At 41.3% G+C, this 12,671-nt stretch overlaps 1 protein-coding gene across 8 annotated transcripts in view; it reads right to left on the bottom strand.

Moving 5' to 3' along the window:
- Nnt (nicotinamide nucleotide transhydrogenase) overlaps positions 1-12,671 on the bottom strand; it is a 92,104-nt gene that overhangs the window by 57,060 nt on the left and 22,373 nt on the right. For all 8 annotated transcript variants that reach the window (XM_075976019.1, XM_075976014.1, XM_075976015.1 and 5 more), the window contains exon 7: positions 8,240-8,427. In XM_075976019.1, coding sequence (XP_075832134.1) covers positions 8,240-8,427 — 188 coding nt within the window. The remainder of the gene's footprint in view (positions 1-8,239; positions 8,428-12,671) is intronic.

Genomic DNA, 12,671 nt, shown 5'->3' with positions numbered 1-12,671 from the left:
GGGAGGATCAGGAATTCAACCTAGTCACCTGCTAGGGAGTAAGGTCAAGGGCAGCCTGCAGTATATGAGACCCCATCCACAGAGGAGGAGGAAGAAAGACCCAGTATAACAAGAATTTTGCACCGTTATGGTTTGAATATGAACTATCCCCCCCCCATAGCCTTGCATAGTTGGGGTTTGATTGCTAATGGGATTTGGGAAAATGACTGGATCCTGAGGGCACTGATCCAATAAATAGATCAATCCCTTGGGAGAGTCACACTATGATGACATTTTTGGAATTTTGGAAAGAACAAGAGATGGGTGGACTTCTTGGAGAAAAGAGATCACTGAGGACAAGCCTGCAGAGATAGCATCCTCCATCTACAGAGAGAGCATCCTCCGTCTGCAGAGATAGCATCCTCCATCTGCAGAGAGAGCATCCTCCGTCTGCAGAGATAGCATCCTCCGTCTGCAGAGACAGCATCCTCCCTCTGCAGAGAGAGCATCCTCCCTCTGCAGAGAGAGCATCCTCCATCTCACTTCCCTCACTTCTGTCCTCCTCACCGCCTTCCTGCCCATCATGACCTAAGATGCCACAGTTGCTGAGGTATGCATTAGTATCTTCTTTTAGAATTTGTATGTTGATTCCTAAGCCCCAGCATGCAACTGATTGAATTTGGAGATGGGGTTGTTAAAGATGTAATTGAATTAACTGTGGGCCTGAGCCTAACTTTATTGGTATCCTTAAAGGGGAAGAAATTAAATGTCAAAAGTAATACCAGGGAAGCACACGCACAGAGAACAGAGGCCTGAGAAAGATGGCCATCTTCAACCAAGGAAAGCAGTCGCGGAGAGACTAATGCTGCCAACAACTTGATTATAAATTTATAGACCCCCAGAGGGTGAGAAGATAAGTTTCTGTTGTTTACGTTGCCCCGTCAGTTGTACTTTGCTTTGGAAGCTTTAACAAACTAATATAATGTGACCTTATTCCTGGGCACACGGCTAGACATGAACTCCTAGCTTCCTTCACAGATGGCTCTGACCATGTGACTGGTCTTAGCAAAAAAGGGGGAGGGGGGCTGGAGAGATGGCTCAGTGATTAAGAGCATTGCCTGCTCTTCCAAAAGTTCTGAGTTCAATTCCCGGCAACCACATGGTGGCTCACAACCATCTGTAATGACGTCTGGTGCCCTCTTCTGGCCTGCAGACATACATAATATTGTATACATAATAAATAAATAAATACATAAATAAATAAATAAATATAAAAAAGTGGAAATAAGAGTGATATGTGACCCTCGCAGTGACACAGCATACATTTGATGTGTAACACCTCCCGTGCACACTCCTCAAAATAGAGACAGTGTCCAGAGTGACCTTCAGAGCTTCATTGTGGTGTAAGTGACCCTTAGTCTGAATTCCCACAAGGTGGGGATCAGAGCTACCACCCGTCAATGTTAAGTAGGCAGAAAGTCGATTTCTACAATAACCAGTTTTACGCACTTGGACTAATGTGTTACAGCAATAATTGCAGATTGAGGGCCAGACCCCTAACAAGAAATAATGGGGCAGATAGAAGAGACTGGGGATTCAGAACTGCTGGTCATAGGATAAGATGTTAATAGTCACCCTATCCTCGGAGCAGTCTCACCTCCCAAGCCTCAGTTTCAGGGACAGGCAGGGAGAGGAAAGAAAGACTTCTCCATCTTGCAATACACTGTTAGAGAAACAACAGACCAAACCAGAAGATAACTTTGTGGTATAAACTTTCCTAACAGACATTTGTCGAACGTGGTTCAGCAATTCATGAAGTGTGCCATACACACCCTAAGAAATCAAGACTGACAAACAGCAACAGAAAACTCCAGAATTCTGGCAGCCTCCATCTGATGACAAGTGACCCTATCTGTGTTGAAAGCTACCCAGAGGTATGTAGACAGCCTGTGGTTACTAATCCTTGATGTTGTAACATAGAAGTATTCCCCTCTGTCTTTCAAAATTCCCAAAAATGAGTGGTAGTGTGGAAGCAATATTTTAAAATTCCATAGAGTCCTAAAATACATGGAAGGGAGGGGAGCATGAAATATGAATCAGACAGTCAGGAAGAAGTAATATAAAATCATAGTGTGCTCTGAGAAGAAGACACGCTGAACGATAAATTCTTCTAACATTTGAAAAAGGTACAGTTGTCAAAATGAATGGCAAGTGTCAGTTATTGTTGTAATATTCTCCTGCCTAAAATCCCAGGTCCGAAAGTCATCTCGTTGGACTATTTGGGTCTATGAATGATGCTTAAAATATATATATATCTATATATATATATATATAGATATATAGATATATATATATGCAGCAATCAGATGCAGAATGGATGTAGACTTTCCAAAAGGCTGCAACATCTTAGGTTGAGTCCCATCAGAGGAGAACAACTCCTTCCCAACTCTTCTCCAGTTGTGAAGGATGTAGGTCCTGTGACAAGGGCATTTTATAGACCCTACCCAGTGTAAACACAAAAAAATACTACTACCTAATTGGGATTAAGTCTAAGAACAAATCTAAGCATACATGGCCTAAGACATTACAATCTATAATCAGTGACTATCTTCCTTCCTGACAAGACACTTCACAATCCTAAACGCACCCTCCACTACTTCCTGGTTCCAGTGCCTGAAAGGTCTAGCTAGCCACTTCAAACTGCAGACTGGGCATGTGTCTTAGTTTTGAATAATTCTAAAAAGCTAAGTTTCCAGTCTTAAATTAAGTTCCACAATGTTCCTACAAAAAAAAATTGAGCCATCAGTGTTCTGTCCAGCTTGCTTCAGATAGCTTGAAAAGTGACCATGCCAATCAAGACCTAACGAAGATATCCAGAATTATGAGCTGAGCAATATTTGATGAGCCACTATTGTGTATGAAGCACTGGGCCAAGTGCTGGCCATGACAGAGACAATGGGGACACTTGTCCTCTGCTCACAGGAAGACAGGACAGTGAAGGGCAGATGGGACTAAACACTGCCGTGACGTGAAGTACCGGCAAGGTGCTACGAGTGCAGAGAAGTTAGTATCTACTCCTCAGTAAGTTGTGGCAGGCACTGTGGGGGAGGTGGCAACTGAATGAGGTGGGGCTTCAGAAGGCAAGAAAGAACAGGGATGGTGCGTCCAAGTGACAAAGCAATGCGTGACAAGTCATGAAAGTATCTTAGATTATTAGAGGTGATAACCGGCCAAAGGGACTGAGAGCAGACACAAGTTAGACCTAAGTCTAGCATGAAACCCAAAAGCTAAATTTGGACAAAAAAAATACGTAAATGGAAGGCAAGATGCATGTCACCAAGGATATAAACTTTAGAACATGGGTAACTGGGAGCAGGGAGCTATGTTCTAACCTTGACCCATCTAGATGCCTAACAGTGCGGGGAACTTGAGTAGACCAAGACACAGTCACCATTATTAAATAAAATCTTAAACTTTCCTGGAGCTATGAGCCATTAAATTGAAAAAAGCAAGACCTAATACAGGGAATGCAGAGCAGGAAAGCTGTATAATCACAGTCTTCGTGAATTTTTATTATTGTGTGTGTGTGTGTGTGTGGTATTTGCATGTTCATGTACATATGTGTTGTATACAAACATGTGAATGTGCACCTGTAGGTGCATGCACGCAGGCATGGGAGGAGGCCGTACATGGAGAGCAGGGGTCAACATCAGGTGTCTTCCTCTACTGCTCTCCACCTCACTTTAATCTTTTGAGACAGGGTCTCTCACTATCTGGAGCCTCATTTAGCTGGACTAATTTGCCAGTAACCCTCCAGGATACACCTCTGTCTGACCTTCCGCTTCAGTGCTGAAAATACGTGAATATGTCACCACGCCTGGCTTGCACGCCAGTGTCCGGAATCTAGACTCAGGTTCTCACACCTGCATGGGAGACATTTCTCCTGCTAAGCAATCTCCACAGCCCCAGTCACAAACTTTTAATTGGGTTATCATCAGGAATGATTGTCAATGTAAAAGTAGTTTCTGCTACAGTAAACCTGGCAAGGGCAAGACGAGGAACTTGGCTACTTTCTCCTGTGCACTCAGCACCACTGACACTGCAAGTAGCCTATCCCAACGCTATTAGCATTAAGTAAAACTCACATCTTTATCCCATCACCTTCCCCAGTAGAGGCAGCACAACAATTACCTCATTCCACAACTATTTCAGTCTATAAACAATAAATACTAATTATGTGTGCTCTCTCTCTCTCTCTCTCTCTCTCTCTCTCTCTCTCTCTCTCTCTCTTCTCTCTCTCTCTGTCTCTCATTTGCAGGAATTAAAACCGCCAGCTCTTTGAAGGTAGGTTCTGGGACAATGTACTGACCACAAACTTCCTACAAGTTTCATGGCTTCAGAAATGCAATAGGAAATGCAATGAGCCGGGCGGTGGTGGCGCACGCCTTTAATCCCAGCACTTGGGCAGCAGATGCAGGGTTCGAGGCCAGCCTGATCTACAAGAGCTAGTTCCAGGACAGGCTCCAAAGCTACAGAGAAACCCTGTCTTAAAAAAAAAAAAAAAGCAATGAAACAGAGTAGCAACACCTCCTTAGCTAGTATTCAAGATTATCACACAATTGACCTCATACTCAAATACACTGTAGAAGCCACTGGTAAATAAACAATGGCTGTCAATAATCTTGTCCCCAGCACTTAGGAGGCTGAAGCAGGAGGACCACAAATTCAAGGCCCATCTGTCTCAAAACAAGCTGGGCAGGTAGGCCTGAAGATCAGTATGCTTACCTAAGAGGCCCTGAGTCGTATCACTCATAGTTTTATAACCAATAACAAGGCTACGCGCTATGTCAAAATTACAGTCGTTTCTTTATTAGGAGTTTGAGTTGATTAATGCTAGCTAGCTTCCTGTCTAAATCATTCACTCAATGAGTAAATGTTTCAGCGCCCTCTACTGGCCACTTGTTATATACTCGTCGGTTCCTTCTTTCTCCAGGGTGCAGGGGCTCCTAAGACAGATAATGGCCGCAGGATAGGTCCTCTAATTTCGTCTTAGGAGTCACCGTCACAAAGAGGGGATCCTGAGGTGCTCTCCTGACACTGCTTGTGTGTGACTCCCATCCTAGATGACAGATTCCACATACGCTATCCTGATGGCTTCTGATCTGCATCCGTGACGCATACTCAAACATCAGCCTCATTTCTACACTCAGATGCGCCCATGGGCTGAGGCCATTCCTGCCTATCTGCTCACATAACAGCACTCTGGTGGGATGGTAGCATCTGGAGAAACCACCTCACCTATCCTTTGTATAAACAGAAGTCATTAAAAAATAATAATATAAATGAGTTTGGGCTTGGGACAAGAACAGAACTTCCAGCAGTTTCTGAATAATCCTAAACAAACTTTTGCCATTTTCCACTATGCACTATGTATGCAAAGCCATATTCTCAGAACTGATGATCACGAAATGAAAATATCAATCAACTATGAAAAACTACTGAAAATGCTCTGGGCTCCATAGTGTGGAATATTCAGCCCAAATAGCATTCAATATGTAAAATGAACGAACATATCCAGCTCATTAGTATGTAAACTTGCCTTCATCTTAAAAAAACGCTAAAATTACATAGACGCAAAAATTTCTTAAAAATAAATTTCTTTCTGCTCTATTACCAGTAAATGTTTGATCTGTATACTTATATACCTAGGTTCATTAGGAGAAAAATTTAAGTGTTGATATAAATAAGAGAGATCCCTGAGTAGAATCAAACACTAGCAACTTTGTATTCTTTAAGTTCTCTTTGGTACATTTTCCTTTGGGAGGCAGAAAAAAAAATAAAGGCAACATGGTATTTATTGTTCAAGAGCAGAAACAAAGTATGGGGAAAGATGTAAGAAAACACAAGATGAAAAAGAGCTTCACTCTATAATCTACCCATACCAAACTACTATTTACTGGCCAATAAGTGCTCATTGGTTTGGCATTATGAATTCAGCACAGACGGTCCAGTGCAGCTTATATAGGGTCTCCTTGACTAATGGCCATACCCTCTCAGCTGCAAGCCCACCAGAAACCACTCCCCTGCCATCAGGCACGCCTGAGGATCTCGTGCTCAGAGCAGCTGCAAAACAAGTTGTTTGCTCAGAGCAGCACAAGCATAGAAAAACAAGCTGTTTACTTTGGCAGGCAAGGGGTCACAGGACATTCAGGGTCTGGGGGTCCACAGTCCCCAACATGTATACACATAAACACCTTCTCATATAGAAACATTATTATCAAAATATTAGTCATGATGATCTCTGATGGAATTTCTGACTTGTTTTTAATACTTTTGATTTTTTTAGTGCTTTTTGACAACAAAAACATGTCTTAAAGAGAACAGAAACAAATTAACACGTTATCAAAAACTTAGTAAAGACACAACTTTAAGAATGCTGTACATAGAAAATAACCTATGATATGAACACAATTATATGAGAATACACTGGAAGAAATCATGTGATGTTATTAATGATTAATGTACCTAAGGGCTACCATGAGTTTTGTATGTGCTTTTTCGTTTATCTAGTACTTTTATTACACACAAAAAAGAAAGAAAAGAAAATCTTCCCTTAAAGCCAAATGCGCGCAACGGTGTGTGACTTTCTCCACCTGAAATCACTGTAAACAGTGAAATTAACCTCTTTACCCCTGAGTCACAGCTTCTGTAACTGCTTCTTAGTGGCTGCTGTATGTTCCGGGGGGGCCAATACAGTTCCCACCTTGGCAGAGAACAAGAAGGCTCAGTTGGTGGCGATTGACCACAGCATAGACCCTATTGAGTTGGTACCCTGTGTTGCAAGATGTTGATCTCCTACTGCATCATCAAAGGCAAGATGGGGCTGTGGAGGCTGGTCCATAAGAAGACATGGACGTGCACCACTGTTTCCTTCACTCAGGTTGACTTGGAAGACAAGGGTTCTCTGGCTAAGCTGGTGGAAGCTATTAGGTCCAATTACAACAACAGATGGGATGAGACCCACTGCCACTGGGGAGGCAACATCCTGGGTCCTTGTTGTGGGAATATCTTTTTGTACACTGTGAAGATGTGTCATTGTGATTGGGTTAGTAAAATGTCTAATGGCCAAAACCTAGGCAGGAGAGACTAGGCGGGATGTCCGGGCAGAGAGGACTCTGGGAAGAAGAAAGACGAGACACCAGCAAGATTTCCTTGAAGAAGTTGGGCAAATGGTACAGAGCAGAGGTAACTGTGCCATATGGCAAAATGTAGATTAATAGAGACAGGTTAATATAAGTTATAAAAGCTAGCTGGGGAAAAGCCTAAGCTATGGTCAAGCTTTCATAATTAATAATAAGTCTCTGAGTCAATATTTGCAGGCTGGCGGTCTCAACAAGAAAGTACTACTGCAGGTACTAAATCTGTGACTCGCATTGCCAAGCTGGAAGAGGCAAAGGCCAAAGACCTCACCACTAAACTAGGTTAAATGTTCACTGCTGAGTTTTCTGTTCATAAACATTATTACAAAGTTATCTTCCATCTAAAAAAATATTTTTAAAAATGAAAAGAAAAATTTCAAACACTAAACATTTATTCATCCTTGAACTGGTTGGTTTTGTTTGTGTGCATGTGTATGTGGGTATGGTGTGTTTTATCAACTTGATACAAGCTGGAGTTATCTGAGAAGAGGGAACCATAATTGAGAAAATGCCTCCATGAGATGGTGGCGCATGCCTTTAATCCCACCACTTGGGAGGCAGAGGAAGGCAGATTTCTGTGAGTTCGAGGTCAACCTGGTCTACATAATGAGTTCCAGGACAGCTACAGCTGTTACACAGAGAAGCCCTGTCTCAAAAGTTTAAAAAAAAAAATAGTGATTTGTGTGGGAGGGCCCAGCTGATTGTGGGTGGTGCCACCCCTGAGAATGTGGTCCTATGTTCCACACAAAAGCAGGCTAGCAATCTTGAAGAACAAGCCAGTAAGCAGAACTCCTCAGTGGCCTCTGCTTCAGTGCCTGCCTGTGGGTTCCTACCCTGAATTCAATCTGTATCGCCTTAAACCCTTTCCTCCCCAAGTTGCTTTTGGTCATGGCATTTCATCACAGCAATAGAAACCTAACAGCCCTCATTTTAATTTTCAAAATAGCATTTGTAAAAGCACCTTACAGACACAGCAATAGAAACCTAACAGCCCTCATTTTAATTTTCAAAATAGCATTTGTAAAAGCACCTTACAGACAGCCATTTACCCAGCAGCGTACCTGGGATCAGCGCTGTGCTGATAAGGATGTCCACTTCCTTGCACTGCTGAGCAAAGAGCTTCATTTCGGCTTCAATGAACTCTTTGGACATCTCTTTCGCATAGCCTCCTTGGCCCTCACCAGATTCCTTCAAGTCCACCTCCAAGGGTTCAGCACCAAGAGACTTGAACTGTTCCAGAGCTGCAGCTCTGGAGTGTTGAAGGGGAAACAGCAATTAATCAGACCCTGATTCATACATCTTTACATAGACACTTTAAGTCAGTGGTTCTCAACCTTCCTAATGCTGCAATCCTCTAATACAGCTCCTCCTGTGGTGACCCACAACTATAAAATTATTTCATTGCTACATCATAACTTTAATTTTACTATTGTTATAATTCATAATGTAAATATTTTTGGAAATAAGAGTTTTGCCAAGGGGGTCATGACCTGCAAGTTGAAAACCAGTGCTTTAAGTAAACCCTACATCGTCAAAAGTTTATTTTGCTATCTCTGGCTTGACTGTTTCAATGACATTTTAGACATAGGCAATTCTTTTTTTTTTTTTTTTTGAGTTAACAAATGCATTTATTTCTATTACTGTTTTTAAAAGACACAGAATGATAGCAATTTTTGACACTGGAGAACTTATTGGGAGAGACATGTTTGAAGAACCAAAAGCAAATGTTGAAAAAAAATGAAGAAAGCCTCTGGTATTTGCACAGTGACACTGAGAAACTTAACACAGAGTTAAATGATATTTTGTTGCTGTTATAAAAATCTATGAGGAAACTGACCTAAAGGGAGGAAGGTTTATTTTTGGCTTGTGGCAGCATGGTCCATGGTTGCTCAGCTCTCTTGCTCTGGGGGTGTAACAAGGCAGAGCATCATGGCAAAGAGGGCATAGAGGAGTAGAGTCACCCACTTTATGTGGGTGTGTAGGGACAAGGTACATCGACATGTACAGACACCCAGGGATCTTCAGCTAAGCTGGACCTTCTTCCTAACTTCCGTGACTTCTAATAATACTATTAGCTCCATCAATGAGACATAGGCAATTCTTACATACTTTTTCTTAGGGGGAAAAAGAAGAATCCCAACTTCTATTTAAACTAAAAGAAGAATGTCAGTATTGTTAATATCAGTTATGTTATATGTTATGGTCCTTTTGGTCCCAGTATTGACAATATTATGATATTTGATATACATTGAGATTTGGCATCACTCACATCATCCAAGTTGAGGTTTTTTGTTTACAAATGTCCTGAGTTTGTTCTCATTGTGAGATTGTCCCACATAAATGATTTTTATTAGAAATACTTTACAATGTGATTTTGTGGGTCTCAGTCCTCATAAATTTATAAACTTATTTTTTAAAAGCAAACAGATGTAGAGGTGCATGTCTGTAATTCCAGAATTAGAAGGAGGAAGCAGGAGGAGGATTAGGGCCTCAAAGGAAGTCTAAACCATAGGAATGAGACGGTGTCTCAAAAGGAACTCTAAACCATAGGAATGAGACGGTGTCTCAAAAGGAAATTACTAATGGTAAAATGTAAAGAGCCAACATATTTAAATTTTGCAAAATATATTCAAATTAAAATAAATAAATACCATGCTATCACTACATTCTGGTTAGAAAATGAAAGTGAAGATTTCAGTGGTGGAAATCAACCACAATAAATCTCACACCTCTCTCATAGCAGCAATCACCAGAGGTGCTTACTATAACTACAAATACAATCATTAAAATATTTTATATAAAGAAATCTATTAACCAGGTGTGGTGGTTTGAAGGAAAATGTCCCCCGTAATGCTCAGTTTCCTGTTCGGCCACCATGCCACCACTCTGTCCTAAAGGACTCTCATCCCTATGGAACCGTCAGCCCAATTAAACTCTTCCTTTCCTAAGTTACTTTGGTCATGGTGTTTTAGCACAGCAACAATACCTAAGACACTAGTACTGGTGGTACACACACACACACACACACGACACGCTGATGCACAATGAACTCATACAGACTGTGGCAGCATGCCCTGAACCTGCAGCAGTTCCAAACCAGACAGGGTCCCAGCACTGAGACCGAGAAGTAGGCAAGAGCTCTCATCCCCCACTAAGAAGTTCTCTCACAGTGAAGCCTCAGTGGGCATACAGACCACACTCAAGGGCAGGCAGTGGATGCTAAAACACAATGAACTCAAAGGTATTTTTGTGATGTTTTGGCTCATATTGTTTTGTTTGGGCATTTCCTACCTTATTAGTTTTTTGCATGTGTATTATGGCTTCTGATTTTGTGTTTTTGTGGTGTATGTGTCTGTGTGTCTGTCTGTGTATCTGTCTGTGTGTGCATTTCTCATGCTCTTTCTTTGTTTCTTTTTTATTCTTTTCTTTTGTGTAGGAGGAGTTGTTCAGTTTGATTTATTCTTGTTTGTTTGTCATTTTGATTTGCCTGTTTGTTTTCTTAAGAGAAAGAGGGAGAGAGAGAGGGGGGGGGAGGGAGAGAGAGAGAGAGGGAGAGGGAGAGGGAGGGAGAGGAGAGAGAGAGAGAGAGAGAGAGAGAGAGAGAGAGAGAGAGAAGGCATGAAGTTGATAGGATGGGTTGTTGGAGAGGATCTGAAAAGAGATGAAGGAGGGAAACCACAATCTGAATATATGTATGAAAAACATTCGTTCTCAATTAAAAACTGAAATCATTAAATCTGCAGGAAAACAGACAAACTTGGGATGTATACTATTAAGTAAGGACAGCGAATCTCATGAAGAAAAAAATTAATAACCTTATGTTCTCCCTCACATTCAGACCGTAGCCTATAATGTACACATGAATATGAATATACGCAAACAAATGGACACATGGGTATAGAATCACGCTTAGAAAAGAGAACAAGAATGAGCAGTACTAGGTGATGAGGAGAGGTAGGAAGCAGCAAAGGACACAGACATGAAAAAGAATGTAAAGCTAATTGTTTCTAGGCTTAATCATGGTTTCTTTTTTATTATGCACAGGAAAATGTAATTGATAATAAAATTGCACAGCTTCAGAATGGCCATTCTGATTGTATAAAAATTCAATGAGATGAATGGAGTTTGGGACGGGGTAAGTGTTTACTTAGGTGCCAACTTTAATCTAGGTGCATGTTTTTATTACATTACAGTGTAATTCATTACATTATGGTGATTTTTATATTAAGTAAATAAATCACAAATCAAAGTAGAATCTTAGTTACTTTTCAGTTGCTATGATAAGACACTATGATCAGGGCAAACTCATAAAGAAAGCATTTCATCTGGAGCTCACAGTTGCAGAGGGGTAGAGTCCATGACCACCATGGTGGGGAGCTTGGCGCAGGTGGGCAAGCATGACAATGGAGCAGTAGCTGAGAGCTGACTTCTCAGTGCACACGCATGGTGCAGAGAGAATGCTAACCGAGAACGGTGTGGGCTTTTCAAACCTCAGAACATGCCCCGAGGAACACACCTCCTCCAAAAGGCCATGCCTCCTAATCCTTCCCAAACATGTCCACCAACTGGGGATCAAGTATTCAAACATATGAGCCTAGAAGAATCATTCACATTCAAACCACCTGAGCATACACAAGGCCTGATCTCCGGCACTGAAAGACAAACAAGATTGGCAGTAGTGTTACTAGGCCAGTGCCCTCATTGATGATACATACCTATGTGTTTTGAACTGCACCCCCAAAGATGGAACAACAAAATGATCATTGGACTTAATAAGCATTTAATAAATGCTGGGTATCTGGCATCTTTCGCTATGAAGAAGAATTATCATTAAACTTCCCTTTGCAAACAATCTAGGAAAAGGTTTTATGGACTGTTTTCAAGAAATACAGTATACACAGAAAAGTAGTTTCTCCAAGATGTTCTATAATCTTCAGAGAAAAATAGTCAGCTCTCTCTTTATATCCAAAGCAGATACCTTAGCCTAAATACTACAACTACAGTTCATGTGTCTACTCCTAGGTAAGAAGTGATTTGAAGGCCCAGTCTATAGCTCAGTGGCAGAGCATTTACCCAGCATGTATGAGGACTGGGTACAATACCCAGTCTCACCAAATATAAAAGCATTTGGAGGTTGTCACCAGTCAATTCTAGCTACTTCCATGCAGTCAACACTAAGCATAGTCTCCTCCCAATATACAGATTAGCTTTGTGCACGCCACAAGCTGCAAGCTCACCAGAGACAACTCTGGCCCCATTGCCAATGCACACAAAGAACTTTATCACTTTATTATTTCTGCTCTACTGAGGCAAAGCACGTCCAATTTTTTCCAGTAAATAATAAATTTTTCATCGAGCCAACTTTTAAAAATCAAAAAGAAAATTCAATTGGAAAGAGGAACTAGAAAAGCTTCCGTGAGCTATTCTTATCTCTAATGTAATAGGCCCCATTTGAAACAAGTGTTTTTAGTTAAACATTAATTACTAGTTGAG

This window comes from Microtus pennsylvanicus, chromosome 6 (genome assembly GCF_037038515.1).
Source record: "Microtus pennsylvanicus isolate mMicPen1 chromosome 6, mMicPen1.hap1, whole genome shotgun sequence".
NCBI lineage: Eukaryota > Metazoa > Chordata > Mammalia > Rodentia > Cricetidae > Microtus > Microtus pennsylvanicus.
Note: the sequence above shows the minus strand (reverse complement) of the source record. Positions and strands in the feature narration are given on the sequence as shown.